General features: G+C 39.7%; 5 protein-coding genes across 5 annotated transcripts; 2 read left to right on the top strand and 3 right to left on the bottom strand.

The window, feature by feature from the left end:
• Positions 1 to 1881: 1881 nt before the first annotated feature.
• Positions 1882 to 5970, top strand: ikzf5 (IKAROS family zinc finger 5). Its single transcript, XM_026309972.2, has 4 exons — positions 1882 to 2448; positions 2624 to 2784; positions 3188 to 3361; positions 3445 to 5970. Exons 2-4 carry the CDS (start codon positions 2652 to 2654, stop codon positions 4407 to 4409), a joined length of 1272 nt encoding a protein of 423 aa, XP_026165757.1. The 5' UTR covers positions 1882 to 2448; positions 2624 to 2651; the 3' UTR covers positions 4410 to 5970.
• Positions 5971 to 6110: 140 nt separating this feature from the next.
• On the bottom strand, positions 6111 to 10077 carry cuzd1.1 (CUB and zona pellucida-like domains 1, tandem duplicate 1). Its single transcript, XM_026309612.2, has 12 exons — positions 10046 to 10077; positions 9861 to 9959; positions 9584 to 9628; positions 9400 to 9498; positions 8943 to 8978; positions 8724 to 8865; positions 8314 to 8516; positions 7461 to 7636; positions 7125 to 7355; positions 6875 to 7035; positions 6365 to 6609; positions 6111 to 6265 (listed from the first exon to the last, which is right to left on the bottom strand). The coding sequence occupies exons 1-12, from the start codon at positions 10062 to 10064 to the stop codon at positions 6231 to 6233; spliced, it is 1491 nt and encodes a 496-aa protein (XP_026165397.1). The 5' UTR covers positions 10065 to 10077; the 3' UTR covers positions 6111 to 6230.
• A 537-nt stretch (positions 10078 to 10614) lies between these two features.
• On the bottom strand, positions 10615 to 12382 carry LOC113132001 (membrane frizzled-related protein-like). The gene is made up of 5 exons (XM_026309798.2): positions 11948 to 12382; positions 11639 to 11835; positions 11392 to 11490; positions 10811 to 10843; positions 10615 to 10730 (listed from the first exon to the last, which is right to left on the bottom strand). The coding sequence occupies exons 1-5, from the start codon at positions 12181 to 12183 to the stop codon at positions 10615 to 10617; spliced, it is 681 nt and encodes a 226-aa protein (XP_026165583.1). The 5' UTR covers positions 12184 to 12382.
• A 1698-nt stretch (positions 12383 to 14080) lies between these two features.
• agt (angiotensinogen) lies at positions 14081 to 18349 on the top strand. Its single transcript, XM_026309489.2, has 7 exons — positions 14081 to 14639; positions 15653 to 16077; positions 16255 to 16621; positions 16838 to 16962; positions 17113 to 17261; positions 17434 to 17590; positions 17682 to 18349. Exons 2-7 carry the CDS (start codon positions 15658 to 15660, stop codon positions 17856 to 17858), a joined length of 1395 nt encoding a protein of 464 aa, XP_026165274.1. The 5' UTR covers positions 14081 to 14639; positions 15653 to 15657; the 3' UTR covers positions 17859 to 18349.
• Positions 18350 to 18744: 395 nt separating this feature from the next.
• On the bottom strand, positions 18745 to 26485 carry cog2 (component of oligomeric golgi complex 2). The gene is made up of 18 exons (XM_026310238.1): positions 26344 to 26485; positions 25355 to 25516; positions 25089 to 25154; positions 24922 to 25002; positions 24552 to 24655; positions 24285 to 24393; positions 23785 to 23964; positions 23387 to 23511; positions 22949 to 23075; positions 22664 to 22803; positions 21662 to 21723; positions 21425 to 21576; positions 21121 to 21306; positions 20902 to 20974; positions 20384 to 20526; positions 19823 to 19962; positions 19542 to 19725; positions 18745 to 19390 (listed from the first exon to the last, which is right to left on the bottom strand). Exons 1-18 carry the CDS (start codon positions 26398 to 26400, stop codon positions 19292 to 19294), a joined length of 2190 nt encoding a protein of 729 aa, XP_026166023.1. The 5' UTR covers positions 26401 to 26485; the 3' UTR covers positions 18745 to 19291.
• Between the last annotated feature and the right edge of the window lie 925 nt (positions 26486 to 27410).

The raw sequence follows: 27410 nt of genomic DNA, 5'->3' as shown, positions 1-27410 counted from the left end.
GTCATTAATGCAAAATTAAGTTTGACCAATTATTACCCTTAAGTATTTTTAGGCTTAATAAATCTGTCCTTCAAACCAAAAGCCCCTTTGGTTCTCACTGCAGGAAATGCTTAGTGGGAAATACAACATAAGATTATTGTTTTAGCGATTTATATCATAGGAATTAAAAAAACAAAGTGCTGAAATAAATGAGTACTAGGAAGTACGCACTTTGTCTCTGTGCGCCGACAAATCATTGTGGCTGTGGGTGAATTATTCAACAGGCTCTGGCCGCGGTGGAAACCTGAGCATAATTAAATCGCAATAAAATAACATTAGTGTGGACAGGCTGTTTGAAGGTGATGTAATTGGCTGGTCACGGTTCAGCTGATAAGGTCGCCCACTGGCTCTGTACGCGCTGTCCTCTGGGACTGGCAGCTGACATAGGCAGGACTCACCAGCTGACCGTACAATGAGCTTTCCAAGTCCAGTGATAGCCAGGATCTGTGTGATCTTTATGAGTCAGAGTTATTCTGAAAAGTCAGGAGTTCTGTACAATACTCGCCTACATGTCTCAGCTTTCTTTCGTGCGTCATGTGAGTACTTTCGTCGCAAAACGGGCTGTGGTAAAATGGGAAGAACCTGTTTCACCATTGAGGCATGTGCGCCCTCTCCTGTCCAGATGGTGGAACTGTACCCACATGTGGGTAGGCAACCAAATGTACCTGCCTACCTGTCAAAAAGTAGAGGAAACCTACTCAAGTACTGTACTTAATACAGTTCTGAGGTATTTGTACTTTGCCTGAGTAGTTCCATTTCCAGTACTTCATACTTAATTACACTGCATTACATTTTCCTAATCGGAAATTCACAAGCTATTTTGCAGTATGCAAAGTAATATAAGCATATATGTCAGTTTACATTAGTTCCACCTGCTTTAATAACAAATTCATGCATACAATAATGCATCCATAAATATGATCAAATAATATAAAATACATTCATGTGAGATATGATATTGACTACTTGTACTTGTAGATTTGGCTACTTGTACTTTTGTAGTTTTGCTTAATTAAAAATTTTAACTGGCTAGACTTTTTTTTAAACTTGTAACAGTATTGTTATATTATGGTATTTATAGACTACTTTTACTTAGGCAAAGGATCTCAATAGCTACATCTTCCACCATTGTTAAAGAGTTCACAGGCATCATGATCACATTACTGTTGTAATACTATTGGTCTGATGGTAGCAGTTGTAGTAGTAAAAGGATAGGCCTACAGTAACCTCACACAACCTGGTCATTTATCATCTTCTCCTCATTGGTTTTTCCTAAAACTCTGACACACATGGGGCAATGCGATCTTCACCAAGAGCGTACTGGTAAATTATTGATTGTGATAAAAGTTGAATGAGTCAATACCTTTTCAAAGTAGGCTAATGCAGTTGTTGTGCCTCCTTTGCCACTTGCACACAATTTCAAGCTGCACATCTGAAAGTGTGTCATGTCATGGATGTGAATGAACATGCTATCAGTTAACTTTATTGGCTAATGGCATGAGATTGATGTTTCCACAAACATAGGCCCATAAAAAATGCCAATATGCATTGTTGAAGGTTTTAATACTGAAAGGCACATTTTTGAAAAATTATTGAAATCTGATTAGCATTTTTCCAATTACTAAGAAAATGGTATTTCAAAACAAGATTTTTAACACATTTTTAACAAAACAAAATTCAATTGCCCTCATTCAAGACTTTGATTCTAATTTTAAAAAATAAAAGATTCTGTTTTGTCAAGTAAATTAGGGTTTTTTTCTATTTGTTTTTTGTTTTTTTTTTTGTATTTTAAACTGGAAAATTTTAAAATGAGGTAACATATTCAGATCTTGTCGATTAATATTATACTTTATGAATGCTGAATAACATCATTTTGCTTGTGGACAACTGTATTTTATTTTGAGCAAACCACAGCTTCGTTGGTGGGAACCTTTAAACGCGCCCATTTGTGTTTGTGGCGGGACGATTTTCACCGATGCACTCAATTGAACTTTGACCCCTGACACTGGTTTATTGTTTTTCTTTAGTAGCTTGTGTTTTCGTCTTTATCGTAGCGCTGTGTCGACGGAAAGAAGACTTTTAAGTTTAGCAGCACTCTCGACGATTCACTCAAACGCGTCCAGATGATGTAATAAATGACCGTGTCGACCAGATACCGGTAATTAGAGACATGCTAAGCTAAGGTTAGCTGTGTGGCTAACGCAGCGTACGTAGCTCTGGTAACAACATGACGATGAGGAGCGGCGTGTAACAGCGACCGGCCAGACATCGGATCGCCCCGATTTCCTGCTTGTCGATCACCAATTTCCAGCTTTATCCCGTCTTTGTGTCTGGAGAGCCACAAAACGGCTCTTCAACCAAACAAAGACATTTATATTTATATTTTACCAGCAAGTTATCTTCGAAGAGGTAAGTATGTTTCTTTGAAACAGACAGCCAGCAGTAATGGTAGTGCTACTTTCCATATCTAGTTAGATGTGTATGTATGTAATGTTTAAGTTGCATACTTCATTTTCTGACCGGATGTATTTGCTGTTCAGTAATCGTGGCCACCACACTAACGGATATCAAAACGTCTTTTTAGTGCTGGACATTTGCATCCCTTTCTTTCAATGGGTGAGGAAAAGCCGGACACGCTGGACTTTGTGAAGGATTTCCAGGAGTATCTGAGCCAGCAGACTCAACATGTCAACATGATTTCAGGCTCTGTCAGTGGTGTCAAGGAGGCAGACGAGCTGCCAGCAGGTACCTCCATCATCCAAGTCCTGTTTACAGCTGCTCCTCATACAGCTGGTGTGTGGGTTTGGTGTGGGTTGACGGCTCTTTTTAGCTTACCAGCTGACATTTTTCGTATTATTTATCAATACATTGTCAGTCTTTTCCACACGATCCTTTGGGAAGTCTGTGATAAATTAGTTTGTAAATCATTTTCCTGAGTTCGGTGCAACTTCAACATGAAACAACATTTTTGGAGTTGTTATTTTGTAATCAACTGGAATGTCAGCTGCACCGGTGAATTAAAAGCAGCTTTGGCATTCATAAAAATTTTAAGGCTTAATCTTTTCTTAGCCTAGGCTGTAAAGTATTTTCAGACTTTGTGTGGTGTGTTTCTTCGTATAAAGTACAAGTCTTGCTAATGTTCCTGCAGACTGCAGTCAGAACGGACTGGATCACTCCTCAGTGGACATGTCACTGGAGGACAGCTCAGGGATCCTGGTGGATGGTTTTGAGAGGACCTATGATGGCAAGCTTAAGTGCCGCTACTGCAACTATGCCACCAGAGGCACAGCGCGACTCATTGAGCACATCCGAATTCACACAGGTAAGTGTTACTAGCAAATTTCCAGGGGATAACACTGCCAAGGATGGGTCACGGTATTTAGCCTGTTTTCCTCACTTCGACAGGGGAGAAACCTCACCGTTGCCACCTCTGCCCATTTGCCTCGGCCTATGAGCGCCACCTTGAGGCCCACATGCGATCACACACAGGCGAGAAACCTTATAAATGTGAGCTGTGCTCCTTCCGCTGCAGTGATCGCAGCAACTTGTCGCACCATCGCCGCAGACGGCACAAACTCCTACCGATGAAAGGTGCTCGGTCACTTTCCCATAAGAAGATGCTGAGTGTTTTACAAAAGAAGGCCAACTCACTGGGCTATGGACGCCGGCTCCTCATCAATTTCAGCCCCCCTTCTATGGTGGTGCACAAGGCTGACAATGTGAATGACTTCTCTCATGAGCTGCCCCACCTACATCAGGAGACCTATGATAATCAGAGTCGAGCAGTCGAGGAGGGGCTCTCCACAAATCAGAATCACCATCACCATGATATGGTCATGGATAACCCCCTGAACCAGCTGTCCACTCTGGCAGGTCAGTTGGCCAGCCTCCCTTCAGAGTCCCAGGCTCAGACCCAACCTCCCATGTCTCCTGGAGCGGAGTCTATTGTCGATGAGAAGCCCTTCCTCATCCAGCAGCCCCACCCTGCCACAGCTCCAGTGGCTGTTACAGCCAGCATGGCCCTTGCCTCCTCCTCTTCGCCAGTCACCCCAGAGCCCCGGGCTCCTACCCATAGCAATTGTAGCCCAGGAGGGGGACCCTGCAGTGAGCACAGTGGGAGAACCAGTACACCTAGTAATTCCAACAGCCAACCCAGTACACCAGCCCCAGGCCTATCTGCCCCACTCCAGGACCCCCATATGCTGCACCACTGCCAGCACTGTGACATCTACTTTCCAGACAACATCCTCTACACCATCCACATGGGCTGCCATGGCTATGAGAACCCATTCCAGTGTAACATCTGTGGCCACAAGTGCAAGAGCAAATATGATTTTGCGTGCCACTTTGCCCGTGGGCAGCACAAGTGATTGATGAGTGAGGAAACAACTTATTACGGACAGTTTTGTTTTATTAATTCCATAGTAGTTTTATTTATTGGTATTTTACTTGGCCTTGATGTAGCCTAGCCTTTTAAAGTTGTATGTATACAGGAGAATGTCAACATTCAAATGGATAATTAAAGGTGCCCATTTCAAGTGTATTATAACAGGATGATCAGTGTTTTTGACAGGATGAGAATTTATTTGTGGTGGTAGAGGGACTAACTTTCACTTTCTGTCATAAATCAAAAAAATATCAACCTCCTTTCTTATACAAAGGTGTGTAACATTATTTACAACATAATTTTATGGGGAAAAAAGCTCACCTGTGCCTGCCAGAGTTGAGAGAGAGTCAGAGAGATGGCCTGTTAACACAGCAGACTGGTTCTTACGCAGTAGTCTAGTTAGGATGTTCCTATAGAAAATCCAGCTTTAAAATAAACATCTGAGTGGTCCACGCAAATAAATTCTCAACACTCCTGGAGCTATAACTAAAGATGGCTCTGATGATACTTACACAGGAGTCACTGTTGGCTCTGAGTAGTCTTACTTATGCCTTGTTGAAGTTATTTCAGTGCTTGGTGCATTACTATTTTTTGCAGTGCCTGACATAGTCACTTTGCTGTGTGTTGAAGATATAGAGGACTGTTACTTTAAAGATCCTTAGATTTTATTACAGTATCCACTGGATAGGTCCAGAACCTTAGAAAACACGTTTGGCCATTGTTGTTTTCTATGGTAGCCATGATTTTTATGCCAAAATTCTGCTCAATGAATGCTGCTAAGAAACTTTAGAATCAATCAATGCCAGCTTTAGTGTATGGGTGGCATCCACAGTAAAAGCTGGCCAAACCTTGTATCAGTGGTTTTTGGTCAGCCAGCTAAACAAAATTTTTAAACTTAGTTTTGTCATTCTTGTTTTCAGTTTCCTCCTAACAGTGCCCTTCCTAGACCAGCATCACGGTAACATCATTCATTTTGTTAAAAGGATTTGATAATGTATGAAGTCACTTTGACATCCAGTATCTCAATGTTTAGGACAAAGTCACCAAGTCGTGTGTTTAATGTGAGCACTTTTTCAGAATTGCCACGTAGCACTCGGGGTGCCATGCTTTAGCCTTTGTGATAACACACACTGAGAATCCCCATTTATCATTTGGATCCCAGTGTTTTTCTGAATATTTACTGAATATTTACTATTGTATTCTGAGTGGTTGGATAGCTGTTCAGTGTCAAAAAACCTAAATCATATTACAGTCAGAATTTAGCAAGATTGTTATTTGTCTTTGGTACTGTTGTCTGTTGCTTAGCAACATATGTGGAGAACATAGTTACTGTTTTTAGGACCACCTCCTAGTCACCATGTTCACCAGTAATAGGGGCATATCGTAATGACTGCCTTATGTTCTCTCAGTGTCTTGTAGGTTTATAGGTAATGATGAATGTTGAAGCCTGGTGGCGATCACTCTCCTCCCTCTGGGATGGCACATCATTTTAATGTGAGATGGATTAATCAAACTAATTTATAAGTAAAGTGTTTTCTAACTGAGCAGTGCTTTGTCTTTTGTTTGCCATTTTTCCATTTTTGTATTTCAGAAGAGAAATCAAGAAAAGTGATATTTTTATGAGTATTTAATGATCTTTTCAGAGTATAACAAAATGAAATACACAAACACAGATTGTGTTTTAGTGATGCTTTTAATCAGGTGATTCAATAAAGAGAGAAATGGTGAGTATAATTCAGTTAAATGAACAGAATGGCTGAAATGATTTGTAAAGATGATTGCAGCAGCTAATTGCAGCTTCAAGTTAAGCCTTGTCCTCCTCTTCCTTTTTTTCAGGGTCTGGCAAAGAGAAACAGCAAAATGTCGTTTAATGTAATGACTTTTCTTATCGTTAACCTGACATAACTCATCAATCACAAACAGGTACAAATGGTAGACCTTTGAGTTGGATGGGACCCAGAACCAGAGTTTGGCTGTCGTGTTGTGACCCCAGGTCTCTGACCTTACGTTTGCTGCAGCCACGGCGGCAGCGAGAATTGTAGTCAGAGGCTGGGCATATCAGCACCTTGCACCGAATGTACACTGAGTCTTTGGCCCGAAGAAACTGGAAGGCCCTAAAAGTGAAACGGGCATAGGAGCGGGTGCCGGTGATGTAGGCCTGGTAGGTGTTGTCCATTGGACATCTGAAGGTGAAACAAAATAGTGTTTCTGGACAGTGCAGGTACTATCAACATGTAAAGAACACAAACTATTATGTTAACCCAAAGAAAAGCCTGTATCCTCCAAATATTTAAAAAATATTGGAAAGTGATAGAACTATTCAGATGTTTTCCTTTAGCAAAAATATCAACTGTTTGTATGTAGACAATAAGCACAGGAATTCCCTGCAGGCTAATAATTCTAATCTGCATGTGGGTGTAATGAAGCCTGGCACATTCTTTGTCTTACCCGCTACGGACCAGGTAGTAAGATCTGCTCTGGAAATCATAGGGTGATGGCGAGGCCATGCAGGTGTCAAGGAAGAGGACCAGGGTGCTGTCATCCGCTCCCAGGTCTACTTGGACGTACAAGTTCTGGTTGAGTGTGACCTCATATGGGACTTGAGTGACCTGAGAGTATAAATATCAGCATCACATTTAAACATTTACAAATGGGTTTTTCTGAACACCAAGTTGCTTTTTTTATTACCCAAACACACCTTATAGTAGAAGCTGCTAGACGTGTAAAAAGCCATGCTGGTATTGAAACTGCCTGTGCCTATAATGCTGCTGTTACCACGATGTTCGGTGAGGTACAAAATCTGCGCCACTGAGTCCTGGGCCATATGACAGCCCACTTTTATCTTAAAGTGAGACTGGCGTGTGATCTCTCCATAGTTGGAGGTGTAGGCTTGGATGGTGTTGGTGTAGACAACGCTGCCATTCTCAAACTGTTTGAGGTAGAAGATGAATAAATAATGCAGTTGACATCTGCATCTATGTAGAGAATTATTATAAAGTACTGTTTGTTGTTTTCCAGAAGATGTGTTGTTTACCTTTTGAACGTTGCTACAGTTGTTAATGGGGAAGCTGAAGATCACCTGGTATCTGGAAACCTGTGGTCTGCAGTTTGGGTCATCCAGATACAGAGCAGTTCCGTCATAGCCAAGAGAGTTCAGGTAAGACTTCTCAATCACAATGTTCATCTTCTCAGAGTTACAGTCCACTCGACCTGACAAAGGACCATGTTGACATCAGCTTAAATTACTTCTAAGATGATGCTATAAGATTATACGATGTTTATGTTAGTGTAAGTTTAAGTTCCAAGGTTGGTCCATCACTGAAATATTTCAGCAACCACCAGAAGGATTGCAATGAAATGTTGGAAGGACACTGATAATCCCCAGAGCATAAAGTCTAACTGTGGTGATTCTCAGATTATTCCTCTAGAGCCACTATGAGTAAATTGTCCTGACTGTTGGATAGATTGTCATGAAATCTGGTACAGAGATGATTGTCCCCTGTCAGGATGAACTGTAGTAAATCTCCTTTTTCATTAAGCAAATCAACGTTTGGCCTGATTCCCATCAGCCCCAGCTGTATTCTTAGCCTAATTAATTAAGATTGTCAACATGGTAAACATTACATGCTAAAATACTGTCATAGTCATCATCTTAGCTTGTTGAAATTTTGTGCATCTAAGTACAACCACAACTTTTTCTGAGATACCTGAATGACAGCATCACGGTTATTTCTTCTGACTTCATTTCAAACTTTAACTTTTACTTTCATAGCAGATAGTGTACAGTGCTTTGACAGGAGCTAAGTCGGTCCACAAAGGTATCTATCACACGTTTAATAAAATCAAATGATGTCTTATAGCCACGATTAGCTCTATAATAGTTGTACCTGAGCTTGGTGGCAAAGAGCCAATGAACTCAGCGGTGAACCCTCGGCCGACCACAGAACCATCAGTTCGGAAGAGCACGGTCATGTAGTTAGAGGAGGAGTAGAAAGAGTTCAAACTGTTGCACACTTTCCCAAGATATCGTGAATTAACGCTGGGGCCATCATAGACTGCAATGTAGTCACAGGAACAGCAATTCTCCAACCTGATGTTTAAAGAGATGATGAAAAATCAACAGTCCCAGTTCATCCTTGATGATTATCAGTTTAGAGGATAGTTTGATTTTTGGCACAAATTAACAATATTCTGAGCTCTATGACATTTCTCTCATCACGTTTCCATGTGTAATTTATATTAAAATACTTCTCACTTTCACTAATGATCTCTAAAAAGCAGTCTATGCTTCACTCACTGCAGGTATGTGAATGTCAAGACGATTTTTTGGTCATATGGAACTCTGAGCTGCCAGACACAGTAGGCATTGTTGTTGTAAGAGTTGGGGTGGTTTGGGCTTGAGAAGGTGCCAGAGCCAAACAGCGAGCCTCCACAGGGTGCTGCAATAGGTCATTAAGTGTTACTGCAACAAACAATATCTTAGCAGCATGCTCATTTTGCACATTGGGGACCCTACCTGAAGTTGTTATTGATGTCATGTTTGAGCAGTAGGCTGTTTGAAAAACAAAAACATTGGTTTTGGTATTAGTTGGGTAGAAACTCTTAGTGTGGTGGTGCTTTAAATAGCATAATATTCATCATAATTCATTGCAACAGCTTCAGTATTTCCATTTATTAAAGAAATTTTGTCCTTATTTCCTTTCTATTAAATCATTCTACTTTTTCCTCTTACTTAACTTTCTCACTCCGTGTCCTGGCCCATCATCCTTCAGAAAGTATATTATATTTAGAGGAAAGCAGGCCAATCAATATCACTGTACATGTGTACAAGTGCTGGATAATAAAAAGTAAATTCCCTTATGAAGCAGAAAAATGGAGTACGGAGTATGCATTTCCATGTGCATTTCCTGCAGAAATCATGATCATAATGTGCAGCTGTTTTTCTGCTGAGCTTTGTGGGACATGATACTTACAGTAGTAGTCAGGACAACAGTTTCCATTGTATTGACAAGACCTTGAGCAGGAGCAGCTTCCCAGGTCCCAGCCGCAGTTGTATCGGCACGAAAGCCAAGCTGAAAAACACGTCGGTTTAAAAAACATTTCAGCAATTCATGTGTTTTATTCTTTCGCTTATAGGTTGTTAAGAGGCTTTCATACCTGTGCCGGATGTGACAGGGTTGTCAGTGGTCCAATGGCAAACAGCTACATGGCAGACAATAAAATCAAATAGTTACTCTATTTCACAATCCCTTCTTACTGTGTAAAACAGACATTATGGAACATCTGCTGTTTATTCTGCAACTGTGAACAAAAGATAATATCACAGCATGTTGGTGGAATGTGACAGACTTATTCTTTCAGCAGGGGAGTGCTGCAGCAAGAAAAGGTTTGCAGAGCCTGTTAATACTGTTGATTTGTTAGACTTGGCACTTACAGTAGTAGTCATAGCAACAGTTGCCATAGTATTGACAAGAGCTTGAGCAGGAGCAGCTTCCCAGGTGTGTACCACAATTGTAGCGACATGAGGTCTGATCTGGGGGACACAGGTTGACGGTGACATTAGATTACAGAACATTTACATATGATATAAACATGCTGTCGTTTGAAGGGATTTTATACCTGTGACTCCAGAGGTCATGGTAGTTCTTGGGCAATAATCTATGAGATAGAAAAAGAAGAATGTGGTGGTTATTATGTTACTGCACAATATCTTGTAATGCAGCCTTAAACAAAATGGGCCATGTTATGTTTCATTCTCAGTACAGCGATACACTGGAATTTGACTGATTGCTCCAGCACAAAAAGGTTTGCGGAGCCTGTTAATACTGTTGATTTGTTAGGCTTGGCACTTACAGTTGTAGTCATAGCAACAGTTGCCATAGTACTGACAAGAGCTTGAGCAGGAGCAGCTTCCCAGGTGCTGGCCACAGTGGTCACGACATGAGGTTTGTGGTCCTACAGATGTTGCTAGACAATGATCTAAAATAAAGATGAGAATAACAGATTTTACACTCTTCACTCCTGTTCTGCTCCTCCTCTCGTCCTCCAGTAAAAAGGGTTCTACGGTGGCGAGATGGTGAGGCCGGTGAAGCGTGAACATTGCTGGGCACTTACATAAGCACTGAGGAATTTGACAGTTATCCCTTTAGCGGGAGAGAGATGCAGTGTCTGTCAGTACTATTGAATTGTTAGACTTGGCACTTACAGTAGTAGTCAAAGCAACAGTTGCCATAGTATTGACAAGAGCTTGTGCAGGAACAGCTTCCCAGGTGCTGGCCGCATTGGTGAACACATGAGGGCTGAGCTTGGAGACAACAGTTACTTTATAGCAGGTTTACCTCAAATAAGAATGCATGGAACTTTGAATTGGAGTCATTCATTTACCTGTTACTGGTGCAGACGTGGACAAGCAGTAATCTATATGACATAGAGATTAGATTATTTGATATATGAGCATCACTCCATCTTTTGATGCTTGTTTTCATTATACTCAGGTCATTTTACTGCTCCAGCATGTTCTTGTGGTGTAGTGTAGATAGTATTCAGATATTTTACTTGGGTAAAAATACAAAACCATGTAAAAATATTGCATTACAGTTAAAAGTGAATACATATTTACAGGTACTTGTTTGATATACTGTCACATATTATTAATATTGATGAATTAATCCAAAGAGCAATATTTTAAGATTTTAAATATTTAAATATTGTAGTTGGTTGAGTTTGTGTTAGTTTGACTACGACTTTATTTGCTGTTATATAATTTATTCCAGCAGTTCCCAACCTATGGTCTGGGCCCCCTCCACTGAGTCCCTATATAAATCTGAGGGCCTCTAAGATCATCTTGTAAACTTGTATGTTTTTATATGAAAGCATAATTTTCAAATTAATGTGGTCAATTAATGTCATATTGTACAAATAGAAATACTCAAAATTATACTTGGTTAGTCTCCACCATGGCTGACCTTCATATCCTGGGCAACAGTTCCCTCTGGAGCCACAGCTTGAAGTGCAGGAGCAGATTCCAACATGGTAGCCACAGTTATATTGACAGAAACCTCCAGCTGCAGGAGAAAAAGACAAAACAAGAGTTTAGGGCAGTCTTGGGTTGTAATTATTTGTTGTCGTCCTTATTGGATTATATTGTAAATTATCTTATGAAGCATCTTACATATTGTGTAAAATATCTTGATACTGATTAAAGTGACTTACCCACCACTTTGTAGGAAGCATAAAATCCTGAATAGCTACTGACACTATCACTCTTGAAGCGCACAGTCAAATATGCACCAGTGGAGTAGAAGGTGCTGCTGTTTGTGCCACACACCTTCCCCAGGAGCCTGCTACTAGTACTGGAGCCATCATAGACATAAATGGCATCAAAACCACAGGTTGGGTGATTCTCAATGCTGTGATACACACAAAAGAACAAAAAGGTTTAATATTAAGCCACAGATAAATAATATAGCAACAGTAGTTAGTGAAGCAGAGGCCTTGTGTAGTTGTAGCTTCTTTGCTTACTTTACATCAAAGATGTCCAGCTGCACAATCTGCCTGCCTGGAGCAATATACCATGTGCAGTCTGCATTCATTGGGTACATGTTCGGATAATTAGGGCTGTAAAAACTGCCGCTGCTGCCGTACAGGTTTCCACCACAGACCCCTAAACAGTGGAATAACAATAAATGACGAAATGAAATACAGTAATGGAGAATGCAACCAAGCAAGGAAGAAACATTTATTGAAATAAATAACATTGTAGAGGCAAATTGTGTTTGCTACCACTAGCCCATATGTTCAATTACAATGGGTTGGGAAAAGTTTAAACCACTTATTTTTTTAATCTACAATAAACATGTTCAGTAATGACACAAAACTGACCTTTTACAATAGTTTTGTGTCATTACGTTGCTGATGTGTATTAATAATCACAGATATGAATCATATTCTGAGGTATTGGAGCACAGTCATTGGCGATTATAAGTCATCACTGTTAGTTAATAGTGTTAATAATGTAGATACTCTATATAAAATATATATAAAACATATACAGATATTAGGCTTCTTTTGGTAGTTTTTCTTTACCTTGTACAGAAGAATCCTGTGTGTTTGTTCCATGAAGAAATGATGAATCTAAAAATAAAGCAGAAATTAGATTTGAAAAAGACAGACACATTTTGTGATTCTGATCAAAGATGCATTAGTTATCTTTTCATCTTTAATATGCTGAAAATGTTGGATAAAACCGTCTGAAACCAACCACAAATCAAATTAAGACATGTAGATGCAACTAATAATACTATAGAGTGACAGTATTCTGTTTTAATTTTGTGGTAAATATTTACGTGGAGAATCTGATGATACTGGAGTCATTTCTTCAGTGGTCAGACGATCAGCACCTGGTGGATTGTGAGACAAATAATCAACAAAGATCACATAAAGTACACATGCTCTTAAAGCCCAGTGGCAACAACACTAACAAAAGTTAAAAATCCTGTCATAAAAACTGAACATAAAAAAAAAAAAATACATACTGAATCTTTTCCAACTAATGCTCAGTTGATTGTTGGCATTAATGCCCTACAAATAATGAAAAACAGTAAGAAAACAGAGGACTATACCTCGCACCCCAGGCGTAGCGATCACGCTGCAAAGAACCAACAGAGTCCACATAGTGAATGTGTTCACCTTCTAACTTGATGGCGAACATGACAGTTTATATGTACAGCAGCTTACTTAGATACTTTGATGTATCAAGGCCATAAACTTTCTGACGTCAGATGTGATGGTAATAAATTACATCTCAGGCATGATGCATGAGAAACACACACTTGGTTAACTATCAAGACTACACAAACCTCTAGTTATGGGATGTGTTTGCCTAAAATGCAGAACTATCAAAAGAGCAAATAATAAAACACCCACTCTGATTATCTTAGATGTGTACCTTAACATCTGCTACAGTAATTGTGTACTGTGGCTAATGGGGTGGTAAGATCAGTCCACCACTTTGGTGCAGAACAGCTGTTTTATAGATTTCCATCCATATCCCTGTCAGAAAATTTGGCAATTATTTTTGTAATTCCTTAACCTTTTATTTGGTTTATTGCAATCACTACCTATATACCTTAGGTTAGTCGGATATTGTATTAGTTGATGAGAAACAAAAAACAAAAATGCAGGAATGGCATTATTAATTTTAAATTGTTAACATGAGTTGGCAATCCATTTCACTTAGTTTCCATTTTTGCTTTACACACTCTTCCTGTAAGTTCCAGTTATCAGCTATAAAAGCAGGGCTGTAAAACACTTTTGATGAGAAAATCTAGTTTACCCTGCCCTGTTGAATCAGGTGTGTGTAAAGGATTGTCCCCAATACACGGTTTACACAGATGTCACCTACTTAATAACAGACTATATTGTTTAATAACCATGTTGACCTACCCATAAAGAACATTTGAAAGGTGCTTGTGCTTTTCAAAAGACATGTTGGGTTATTTATCTGTCTGTTAACAGATTGATAGCAGCATGAAAGAAGAGGTAAGATTGATCTTAAGATTGTCTGATTGATCCCAGGTTCATTATGCAGTCCATTTTGCAGGACAACAAGCCCATAAAGAACCCACTAGAGTTCATAGTGAACTATTTTCAGAGAAGAATGGCCTTTGTATGACGTTAATTGATAAATGAAAAACTATTTATGTAATTTACATTAAAAGAATACCCTGTGTATTTTTATTTCCCTAAAACGTTTGCACAGTACTGTAAGTAAATGTCCTGAGAGTTACTGTCATTGGGCCATTATTATGTTTTGTTTCTTACTCATTTCTTGTACAGATTTGTTTAGTAATATTTGTTTGCCTATCTTGCGAAAAATGAGTAAGAACATGCGTAATTCATCAGCAGCACTACTGCTGTGTCACAAATAAACATGCACAATATGATGATATCTCAGTAAGTCGACGTCAAAACCTGGCAAATACGAACAAACCCGGCTGTCCCCCAGCTTCCCACCCGTCCTATGTGGAAGCTAACCCCCCTCCAGGATATGCTTGCATCACTCTCCCAAAGTCAACACTGGGTCATCCCTTTTCTCTATAAGCAGCTCAATGCTGCTTTAGCTAATCAGTAACCAGAGTGGGAGCCGCACAACTGGATTAAAGTAAAGGAGCAGCAGAGTCAGGATCTCACTCAGCAACAGGAGGCACACAAGGTAAGAGCAACCTGAACATTCTCTCTGTAGTTTCCTTTTGATTGTGTAGTACAGTGAATCTAAACTTGTCAGATATGTGGGGACCTGTTTGAGTTTGGATGGATGGGATTATTTCACTACATTCTTCAAAACTAGAAAATGGTTCTAAAAGGAGAAAAAACATCTCAGTTACACTCGCTATATCATACAGACCGAATATTACAAGACATTTCTGTAAAGTTGCTGCTTGCAGACGAGGTTATCAAGAATCCAATCATCACTCAAATATGTCATCAAACCTGTCAGCATTAGTATTTGACAGAAAACATCTTAAATCTGTTTGTTTTTTTTCCTCTGACGCTGATTCATCCGATACACAGGTGAGTTGGATGTGTAAGAAAACTGGAGTGCACTGGTTTGATTGATCAGGAGGCAAAGGCCATATCATGCTACATGTCCAAACAGGAAAATCTAGTGTTTGCTCACCTCCTCCAATGGTCCATCAGTCCATATTTCTGTGTGCAACTCAAAGAATAAAGTCCTGTTTTAGCATAAGAGCACACTCAGAGACATCAGGTTAATGTGCCCAAAGTGTTTCTATAGGAGAGAGAATATTTTCAGTTTTGTTCGGTTTAGATATATTTATTTCTTCACTGCCTTCATTACAACATAAGTACAGCCAGCTGTTCGTTACAAGGATTGTATTTTCATATCAAAGTGTGAGTTTTGTGTTAATATATTCTCACTATTGATCATCTAAATTTGTTTGATGACTGCTGGAGAATGCCTTATGTCTTATTCTAGTCAGTAAACACATATAGGTTGCATGCAGATGCATCTTGATTATCTACGGAGTGACCTCTGTTGAAGAGGGTAATAACACGCAAAGGCATGTACTGTACATGCAATGTTTCTGCCAGTGACAGAAACTCAGGCAGATTTTTGATGATGATGTTATATTTCATTCTTTTTAAACTAAAAATATCCATCTCCCTCCACAGAAGGAATCAGTTTCACGTGTCTACCAACGAAAGGTAAAATGCAGAGGTTGTGGTCACCTCTTGTGGTTCTCCTACTAAGCTACTGCTTCTCAGGAAGTCAAGCCAACCGCGTCTACATTCACCCCTTCTCCCTGTTTGCTTTCACGAATGCCACCTGTGAGGACCTGCAGACCCCAGTGAGCAAGCCCCAGGAGACGTTTCCTGTGGTGCCCCTTGATATTGAAGTCCTGACACCAGACAGCAGGAACCTATCAAAACTGAACACACAGAGGCAGAACACCACCTCAGAGAGGATGGTGGTTCTGGCAGAGTTGTCAAACGCTCTGGGCCTGAGGATGTTCAAGGCTTTTAGCAGCTCACAGAAGGGCACCAACACTCTGCTCTCTCCGGTCAACACGTTTGGATCCCTTGTTACTTTGTACCTGGGAGCCTCCAAGACGACAGCAAGCTTCTTCCAGGTCTTTGCTTTTGATCTGTTCTTTCTGCAGCGATAGCTCAAAAGTATTTTTTTTCGGCAAGCAGACCCTGCTGATTGTTTGCTGTTTTAATACTATCCTAAGCAATTATCTGATTAGAATGTTATTTACTTTAACACAAATAAGTAAATATTTCCCAATTCACTCTCATCTTTCCAGTTTCTTCTGGGCCTGAGCCGTGGCACTGACCTGGAGGACTGTGTGTCCCTAGTGGACGGACACAAAATTCTCAAAACCCTGCAGAGCATAAACTCTCTGGTGGATGACAAAGCCAACGTTGAAGTCGCTACCCTGATCTGGGCTTTCACTCGACGGGACACTCGGCTATCCAAGGACTTCATTCAAGGCACACAGGACTTCTCAGACTCATCATTCATCCGCAGTGTGGACTTCTCCAAACCTCAGGAGGCAGAGCAGCTGGTGAACAGCTTTGTCGAGAAGACATCAGAGGGGGAGGTGAAGAGCATCTTCAAAGATGTGAACTCCAGCAGCAACTTTCTGTTCCTGTCGTCCTTCTATTTTGAAGGTCTGTCTACACAGATTGAGATTCCTAATTTATAGTCAAGATGCCACATATTCAGACTTCACCCTTTCATCCTGCCAGGGCGTTAAACCAGCATATAGATCTGACTATGCATCGACCCAGATGTTGACAACCTGAAATCCTACAAGTAACGACATTTAGTCATGAACTCCTGAACCATGTTGTTGATTGATGTGTTCTTTGGTTGTGTCTATTAAGGAAACTGGAAGGCAACCTTTGACCCAGAGAAAACCTCCTTACAGGAGTTTCATGTGGATGAAACAACCACAGTGATGGTGCCACTGATGACCCACACAGGTCACTACAACTACACAAAGGATGAGGTAAATGTTAATTCAACAGTATGGTTTTCAATGTTGATTTGTTGGCTCATTTTGGGTATTTGACCTCTATTTTTAGGTGAGGTGTGAGAATGAACTTGCATGACCAGCTGATTCTGTAATATTTTTTATTTATTTTTTCTTAATATAAAGGTGAGGCGGTGCACTGTTGTGAAGCTGCCTCTGAGCAAACAGTTCAAAATGTTGCTGGTCCTGCCTCATGACGGGCCCAGTCTCCATGAACTGGAGTCTAAGCTGAACACTGAAAGTATTACAGACTGGAACCAGAACCTCCAGGAAGGGTGAGGATTGTGCTTTTGTCAAAATGTCATCTGCCTGTTTTTCATCCATTTTTAATTCCTTCATGTGATTTGTTCCTGTGCTAAAGCAACTAGTTCATTCCCAACTACTGTGAAAATTTGCAAATAATTTTTAACTTACGTTTTTAAATATCTTTCCTCTTTACCTGCTCAGGCTGCTGGAGCTGTCACTGCCAAAATTCTCTATGTCTTCTGTGACGGATCTGCGTGACCTGCTGACCAGCATGAGTCCAGAAATCGAGGACAAATTGTTGGGCTCTGAGGCTGAGTTCAGCCAACTAAGCAACCACAAGCGCTTCACTATAGACAAGGTGAACTAGACAGATGGTCAGCTTGTCACAGTATAAAATCAACTCACTGTGCATGTTTGAATCATTAACAGATCTCTCTGTCTCCTGTCAGGCACTCAATAAGGTGGTGTTTGAGATGTCAGAGGAAAGAGCAGGACATCAAGACAGGATGCAGCAAGCGGGCATCCCTCTTAAACTGTCCATCAACAGGCCTTTCTTCTTTTCTGTCACAGAAGGAAATTCAAATGCCATCTTTATGCTCGGCAAAATCACCAATCCTGCACTCTAGAGTTATGTAGTAGTTGAAACCAACAAAAACCTCTGACATGAAAAATGTCATACCAGATCCATTTGTATTTTATTGCCTATAGCTTATGTTTCTGCAGGGGCTGAAATCAGTCATCAAACAGACATCTCATTTAGGTCATATCCTTGTTTTTCAGCTGACAAAATGGCCACATACATGAGGAACGAACCAAAACCCTGCTGAAGACAAATCCATCAACATCCAATGATGTTGTAGTTACTTGTTGATTGATACAGAAACTAAAGGATCACCAGGGATCCTTTTCAGTATTTATAAAAATCTCTTACTACAAGGTGTTTTCAAGCAACCTAATTTCAAGCAAATCCTATTTTTTTCTGTAAAATGTATTATAATTAAGTTCTGTACAGTATTTTTTGGTAGAGAATGTACAGACAATGAATGATAAATGCATTGTATGTTGTAAGTTTGTTTTTTATGATTTATTGATTGCTGAAATTAAATGTTTTCCAGTATTTTAACTGTCATTGTTTTTCATCATTTTCCGTCAGGATTTCAGATCGTTTTGAAACATCATTATTGTCCCAGTGCTTCACAGATGCACATATGTAGTTTTTGTCCTGTTTCCAAAATCTTGCTTCATATATTTGTGCATAAATATGGATTTCTTAACAAACTTCTACTAATTACTAATATAATACAGTTTAGCACAAACTTCATGAGTAGACATTAAGAGCAATTTTATATTTACCTTTTACAAAACCCAAATCTGTAATATTTGAGCAGTCTAATTTTTTTTAAATTCTGTAACTAAGGTTTAACAATGCCTTGTTAAAAATCAATCAATCATCTAGTAATTTATGTATGTTGTATAAACGTTTGTATTAAAACACAAAGTCAACACTGTATCCAAAGTTCATTCTTTTATTCCCAAGTTAATCACATTAACCTTATTATACCACACAGCTCTGATTTTAAGAAAAAAGTTACACACTAACAGACTTCTTTGAGATGGCTCCTTACCAAGCAGCAGATATTACATAAATATTGTTTCTCTCTTTATAACTTTCTGACCAAAGTAAAATCACAGCAGTGCATATGACCAGCATCTGGAATCCGTTTCTGTGAAAACCTTCGATGAGCAGGGTACCATGCAGAGCCTACAATGATCCACAGACAGCACTGTAGCTGCTCTGCTAGAGGTCTCTGCTGTTGAAATGTTTGTGCACTGCGGCTCCTAGTCTGCATCAAACGGAGATGTTTTTGTACAACTACAGAACTAACACTTCTGAAACAAGATTTCAGTGTTACTTCTGTTCCTACTTTCTTCGTGCCCTGTCATTATGACCTATTACCAGACCATGACTTTGGCCTAGACTGGGACATTTATTTTTTAACTTCACAAGTCAATAAGAAACATGAGAATGAATGCAGCATTGTTCAAAAGACTAAACTTTTTACTGGTTCTGTTCAGCAAGCTCCCGAGCCTCTTTCACAAGGTCCATAAGACAGGAGAACATGGAGATGTCATTTGGCTGAAGTCCCATCTTCTGGATCTAAGACACGTAAGAACACAAAGCAGTGTAATCAACGTATTTCAGTTTGTAACTTCAGCAGCAGTATTTGTGTACAATACAGGCTTTTTTAGGTCACATGTTCAAGTGTGTCTGCATGCATATGTTTCTACACTTCTCAGACACAACCCACCTGTTCCCCAAGGTATTCCACATCCAGTGCCAGTTGAAGACGGATCTTGCTATCGTCTGTGGGTCCACCATTTGCTCCTGCCGTGGTAGTCAAGGCCGCACCCTTTCTGGCTTGCTTCAGTCGTTTCAGACTCTCCTCCATCTTTCTCACTGAGCTCAGCACCTCTGAGATGGTCTCATGGTACCTGAGGGCAAGAAAGACAGAAAATGAAAGTGTGAAACAAACTTTGTGGTTTGCAGATGGAAAGATAAAAATGCAACTTTTACGTGTGTTAACTTTACCTCTGTGTGCATTCAGACAGTGCAACTCGCAGCCACTCCTGTGCTGTAGAAGGGGTGACCAGACCTGTGGAGTCGGTCAGCAACTGATGTAACGGACGTAAAGCATTGTCCATGTACGCCGATGCACGCACTGGCAGTTCCTACACACAAAGTAAGTAGAAGCTCAGATTTTCTATTTGTTTGTGCCAAAAATACATACATCTCCTTTTTTGGAGGGTTTCTTTTTGCTGTTGAAATCATGTTCAAACTGTCCTATTACAATAGATCCCATCTTAAATTCCTCTCTAACTATTAAAATAGTTCATTAGTTAATGTCGTAATACAGTGAGGAGATGATTAGTGGATGATTTAAAAGGAATAAGAATAAGCATGTTTTGACAGGAAACTCTTGGCACAAGGTCATCTTATTAAAATAAGTAGACCTGATATTTCTTGTCAAATTTTCACAAAGGAAACTCTTCATAGTTTACCAAGACTTTTACTGAAATATTATTGAGTTCATAATAGTAATAATAATGAAACATACGAGAAACATGTATGTTGTACATGTTTGCAGCTCACTTTATTAGTCCTGCGGTACAGTCGAGGAACCTCAGAGGCACTCTTCAGGAAACGACAGGAGCGGTCAGTCAGATGCTGGGTCATCCTGGTATTCAGAGTAGGAACACTACTTGACAGACAAGCCTTGGAATCTTCTAGAGCATCTAACATACAAAAAAACACTAGTAAGTGTATAAAAATAAACACATAGTCTGAGCTACCTTTGTGTTAGAGTCAAGGAATGATGATATTTTGTGATTACTACTCTGTTGATTAAGATTTCTTGCTGAAAAGCTTGTTGGAGTTTTAAATTTTTGCATTTTTTGAACATCACTGGACTTTGTTATTTATGATTGCATGTCCCTGTGTCCTCTATGCACCTATTATATAAGCACCGATGAAAGGTAATGCCAAAAAACTGCAAAGAAATCCAAAGTGTTCCTGATCTACTCACAAAAGTTACTGATAAGACCAAGTAATCACTGCAAAGAAAGTTAAAAGCTAAAATAATATCTATGGGCACTAAATGGGAAGCTTACCTTTTATAACAGTAAAGTTTTTGAATCCGATGGCTTCTAAACGCTGTCTGACCATCTCTGACAACTCTGGAATCTAAGAGAAAGATGAGCCAACCGTCAGTGTAAAAATGATTAAGAGAAAACTGGAGAACTAAAACATTAAATTAACTTTTATATAATTCTCAGCAAGGGACACTCACTAACATAAAACTGTGGGGAAGGTAGTTTGTGTGTTTGCACCTGTTCCTGTAGCTTTTGGATGTCAGCAGCAATGTAGACCAGCTGTTTAGTGGACAGGGAGGCAGGACTCCCACTCTCACTGCCACCTTCATCCATTGATGTGCGGCTGGAGGTGGAGGAGGCTGAGCTCGGCAGAGGCCTGGATGGCTCTTTGCTCACCTCAGTGGGTGGAGTCTTAGTCAACACCTGTGCAGGCACAAATCAGGATGAGGAACAAGAACAAATTAGCCAAGCTTCCTTGGTTTGTTGTTCTTCTAAGAAATTTTCAAAATAGTTTGTCTTTCTGTAGTTTATTTAAATTTACCTCCTCGAGAAACTTTGCGTATCGTGAGTAGAGCTGCAGTGTGAGCTTCCAGAAACGATGGGTCAGAGGTGACAGGTAGACCCTGTCTGACCAGCACCTCACTAGACAGGACCACAACACCTCAGATACCTGCAGGTGGTATGCACTGCCAGCTGCACATGAACAGGCACACACACCGTTAGTGCAGGTAAAATATTAGGCATACACTGGAGTTGACGAGAGAGAATAAATTCCTACCTGTTGCTGCCTCTAGTCCATCACTTATGGCATTCTCTAAACTCCCTGCTATTTCCTTGTACCTGAAAAACAAAGACCAAACTGTCAGCTTATTTCTTGCATCAGTTCTGATAAGCATGATGCTCATGCTCATGATGTAAAACAACACTGTTTAGGAAACAATGGACTTTCCAGAAAAACAGTCTCCTCAGATACCTGGGTTGTGTTGGGTTGTATTGTGAAACGAGGCCCTAATGTTTGTCTTGATGTGCAATGATGAGTACACTTTATCGTGTGGGTGCAAATGTAGGGGTGGGAGGGCATGGACAAAAAGTACATAACTTCGGTACTTTTTCACACAGATCGATGGCCTTTCAGTCAAGGTCCAGTGTCATGTTTATGGGCTCTGTTCAGTAATCTTCTGACAAGCATTCCCAGCTTACACTTTGCTTCCTCTCATTATTCTGTGTAAAATTCACACCCATAAGCAATTTTTCAGATTCCTACAAAAACAGGATTAGTTGACCTTTTTGAACATCTGCCAACTTTCTGCTTGTTTTCAAGAAATACTAACAGGCAGCTTGTTCAAAGCTCGTCTCTCGTGTCCTTACAGCAAGATCAGTCACTCCTTCAAAATACATGCTGCACAGAAATTACACCTTCACTGACGTATGACCACGTCCATTCAGCTTTTAATTTACTACTCTGCTCTATATCGAAATACAAATTGTGTAAAGTTTCATTCTAAACGAAGCATCTTTTAACTTGAAGATAATACACTCGTTTGCTTTTATGCTGAGAAGATCGATACCATTAACAGTTTACTGGGGGCTGTGTGTGAGACTAATTCTTGGCTGGGTGTAGTGACTCCCAAGTCCATTGGTAGTTCCATAACCTCACAGTAACGGCAGGATTTCTGTAGAAATTATTGTGACTGACAAAGAAATAGTCCCATACATAACCCCCAGTGTAGCCGACAGGCTATCATAGGTAGAGAACGGATCGTATTGTAGTAACACGCACCTTAGTTGAAAATAGACAGGCAGGTTCCATTTGTTGTGGAAGCTGGTGTATGAGGGATGAACTCTCAGCCTCTTCACACTGCCCTGCGAGCTGCACTGACGCTCAAATTTCCGCACAAACTCCATACTCACGCTGTAACGCTACAGAAAACACAGAATTGACAGAAAACATTCACATAACAGGTGAAACCACACAATCTAACACCGACTGAATACAATATGCAAAATCTTTACAAAGCAAACACACACACACAGAAACACACCACTTGAGTCAATGTGGCAGTACCTCATAGAATATGTCTGGGTTTCCAGGGTTGAAGAGGTAGGCCAACCTCTCCTCTATCGCTCTGATTATCTCTGGCCACACAGAGTTCACCAGAAAATCATAACCTGGAACTATGTCAGCTTTGTCGCTGAGGAAAGAGGGAACATGAGCACATTAACAGCATGCCAAAAACTGCTCCACACTGGGGACTGCTTTAGTAACTGATTCACCATATGTGTACAATTTAGGAGTAGTAGTTCTTGTTTTTGAAACACAAACAGTTGTTGTTTTTGGTGCAGAGTAACTAAACATATCAGTAACACAAAACATATAAATATCAAAGTGAGGATCACACGGCCTCATCAATATTCTGAATGGAACAGCTTTGCACTTGAAAGAAGACTATTTGCTTTTCAAAACTGCTTTTGATTCATTTGCCTTAATTGTTAACATCAATACCTGGATATGGCTCCTCCAGTCACTTCTCTTAGAAGTCGACAGTGATGAGGAACAAACTCCAACAGTCTAGAGTACATCAATTGAAGACCATTCGAATTAGACTTCACCACCTCTTCTACTATCACCTAAAGGCAAGACAGGTGATTTAAGCATATAGTTTATTAAAGCAGTATATACAGTATTTGTTGCCCTTCAATATTCAGTCAATATTCAATAGTCTCTTGCTGTATTAATTGTGAACTAATGAGGCTGCCACTCTGCTTGTTTTTTAGGTAAATATACAGCCAATTACAAATGATTAACCAACTTAACACATTTCATCTAAGACAAAACATGTCTTGAAAAAAAAAGTAGAGACACCCTCCAATCTATAGTACGTAAAAATGTGGCATGGTTACCTGGTCCATGTATGGTTTTACCAGCACCTGTCCTACCAAGGCTTCAGCATCACGAGTCTTGTCTATGGTGGCGTATGTCCTCAGACAGTGACGCACCATGTCCACATTGGATGTTTGCAGACCCTCAATCAACAGGCCCTCTAGAGACTGCTGCAGCATGGATGTGATCCCTGCGATACGCTGGCAGAGGATAAAACTACACTATTAAAAAAACTATCAAAAATTTTACTAAGACAGTATATTCCAGAAAACACACAGTCCAAGCCAATTTGGATCAATGTGACTGCTAGGACCCAATAGATTAGAGATTTACACAGTCCAAATGGTAGCACTGACTCTTTAATGTTAGAGAGGTGCTCTCAGCATTTAACAAAATGACTGCACAGAAGCTGATTATCTTTGTCAAATAATTACAATGACATTAATGCACTGACAAAACTGCCAGACAGATTAATTGACTAATTGATTAAATATTGATTTATTTGCTCTCTGACACTTACAGGTCTGACTTTGTCCAGTAGGGGCATGCCTTTGCTCTGTACAGCATGGAACTGCAGCTGGTTGAATTCTGTAGCTATCCTCTCCAGGATCTGACCTGCTAACAAAGGACTGTACATAGACAGACATGCAGACACAAAAACTTAGTACTATGCTCCTGCAATGATCAAACTCAACATCTGGTAAGTTGAAATACTGCTTCCAATCCTGCTGCAGTGCTTTGTGTCAACACTGTCGTTGTCACAGTGCAGATATCCTCAGTTACCTACCTGCTGATTTCCAGAGAGCTGGATTCCTTTGAGTTCTGTGAGTGGAGGATCTTCTCAATCTTCTCCACTGAGCGCACTACCTGAATTAGCCTTAATACACACACCTGATGGGTGGTGATACAAAAACAAAGAAGATCATTTATTGAGTTCATCCTGAGTGAACACCTGTCCACCTTTGCCCATGTTTTCTTTCAAATCTAGTACTACTACAAAATAATATAGGACCAAATAAGATGAAACAGCATTAAGTTAACAATTTGGCATGGGCATGCCATGTCACATTGTCACAGAGCATTTTTAAAGGATCACAGAATACATTTAATGGTGAAAAACAATACATGATCACGTAATAATCAAACAGGAGTCAAACCTTTTTTTTCTGCAGATCTTCCTGTTTGGAAAGCTGGTTGTCTATAGCCTGAATCACCTCGTTAACACAGGACTGCAGGCTCTGCAACACACAACAACCAACAACATGCATAAAGACTGTGGCAGAAATGAATGGAGACTTACTGTATACACAATGACAGCACATACCATAACCTCCTCTCTTAACTGTCCCAATGGCACAGAAAGCTGATTGAGGGCTTTGTCCATCCCCACCTGACATGAGGGACAAGATATGTAAGCAGTCTACCCTCACAATAACAGAAGTGCTTTATATAATTGAAACTCTGTGGTGTGCTTTAATCTGTCAAGCGCATACTCAAGTATGGTAAAATTGAATTGAACTGACCCAATCGACTTATGTTTTTTTTAAACAGAAAAATATAACAAAATTGGCAATATTAACAAAAACTGACCAGGTTGGTGGACAGGTTAACAAAGTCTGCATAGTCCTTGTTGATGAGCTCTACCATGGCTGTTTTCAGCAGCTTATAGTAGAGCTCAAGGTCCTCTCTCATCTCCTCTAGCTGCACCTGCTTCCGACACTCAGCCACAAACTGGTCAACATCGAAGTCATCCTGCAGACAGACCACAAGGACACAGGCACTTTTAGATAACACCACTTGCTAGTCAGCCATGCACACGATGGCGTCCACATACATGGACAGACAAGTTGTCTCAAAGAATGAGGAGACAAAAACAGCTTAGCTACAAGAAAACAAAAAGACAAATTCCGACACCTACTTTACTTTACTTGAGTATTTCCTTTTTCTGCTATTTCATATTTTGACTACACTACATTTCAGAGGAAAATATTGTAATTTTACTGCATTGCATTTTTTTGTAACTTTAGATACTAGTTACTTTTTGGAATTAGACATATAAAACAAAATACAGTATATTCATAAAACTTTATTGATCCTCCGTAGGAAATTCACAAGCCACCCAACAGAATGTAGAGTACTTCAAATGAAAAGTATATAAAGTCATTAACATTAGCTCCACCTATACCAGCTGCAACACTGGGTTAATAAACACAATAATCCATAAATGATTACAACCCAATAATAAAAAATACATTAATGTGAGAGTACTATTACTTTTGGTACGTCAAGTAAATTTGGCTGCAAAATTCGCTTGTACATTTACTTAAGTAAACACATATGAATTCAGACTTTTACGTGTACCACAATGTTACTACACTGTGGTATTTGTACTTTTACTTTAGTAAATTATCTCTGTATTTCTTCCAACAAGACTGTTTCTCAGTAAGTCGATTAAATATTCAATAACAAACTAACCTTAAAGAAAAAAGACTCAGAATGAGTCGACTAGCTAGCAGCTACGGCTAGCTACATCAATAGAATGCGCTAACGTTAGCTGTTTGACAAACGTAACGTCTCACCTTCATAAAAACATCCTTGTCGAAGCACAGAGAATCTGGTCCCTTTGGTAGATTCATTTTAGATCATAAAAAGAAGCTGCAGCACATAAAGAAAATCTGACAGGTCTCTAATTTATGCTACAACCAAACTTCCGCAAACATGGCAAGAGCACCAACAAAGAAGAGAAATCCGGATGTTACCGCGCCCCCTCGAGGCCGGTGTTATACCACAGTCTGTGCCTGTCGCGCAGTGAGACCGTAGAGGGCGATGTTACATGGATGTTATCGCTGTTGTGACGGTAACTTATTTAGCATTAAATTCTGACACAAAAGTGTTTGTTGTTGTTGCTCGTAATGTTTGTTTTATTTGGTTGATTTTGACAGATTGTGTAGATGTGACTAAAACAATTTATTATATATATTCATTTTGGTGCTGTCCTCAGAGCATTGTTAGATAGGGCTCGTTTGGGGCTCAAGGGCAAAAATATGCCTCTAGTTACTCCCTATACATTACAGTTTCCTTATGTTGTAAGCTAAAATAGCAATAAGCTAAATAAATAATAAAATAAAATAAAAAATGAAATCATTATAAATATTTGCTAGTTTCACAAAATCTTTGGATTGTCACTGTTGTTCATTAAGAGCAATTTTTAAGAAATAACGATGGACATTTTTCACATTGAACAATCAGTTTATTATGAAAAAGAATAGCTATCAGGTATTAATAATAAAGACGCGTGTAAAAGTCATTTCTCATTTAAATTGGAATAATACAATCTAACCCGAGTTTATTTGTGTGTTATCGTTACTTGTCAGGAAGAAAAACTGGAGCAATGCCTGATGTTGTCCAGTGGTTATCATATTATCTAGACCCTAGTATTTTGTAGTAAAGCTGAGGGTTTGGACACACAGCTTTTATTTATTTATTATTTATTTTTTCAGTGAAACTGAATTATTTATTTATTTTTTGTTAGTTTAATTTTACATTTCTTCTCACATTACATCACCCATAATAACAATCTTTTTGGACACTTCTTCGTTTTATCTTCAGCAGCTCCATCAACTGCTCGTCTGTGAGTTTGGCCGAG

This window comes from Mastacembelus armatus, chromosome 15 (genome assembly GCF_900324485.2).
Source record: "Mastacembelus armatus chromosome 15, fMasArm1.2, whole genome shotgun sequence".
NCBI lineage: Eukaryota > Metazoa > Chordata > Actinopteri > Synbranchiformes > Mastacembelidae > Mastacembelus > Mastacembelus armatus.
The sequence above is the reverse complement of the archived record's forward strand: the minus strand, read 5'-3'. Positions and strand labels throughout refer to the sequence as shown.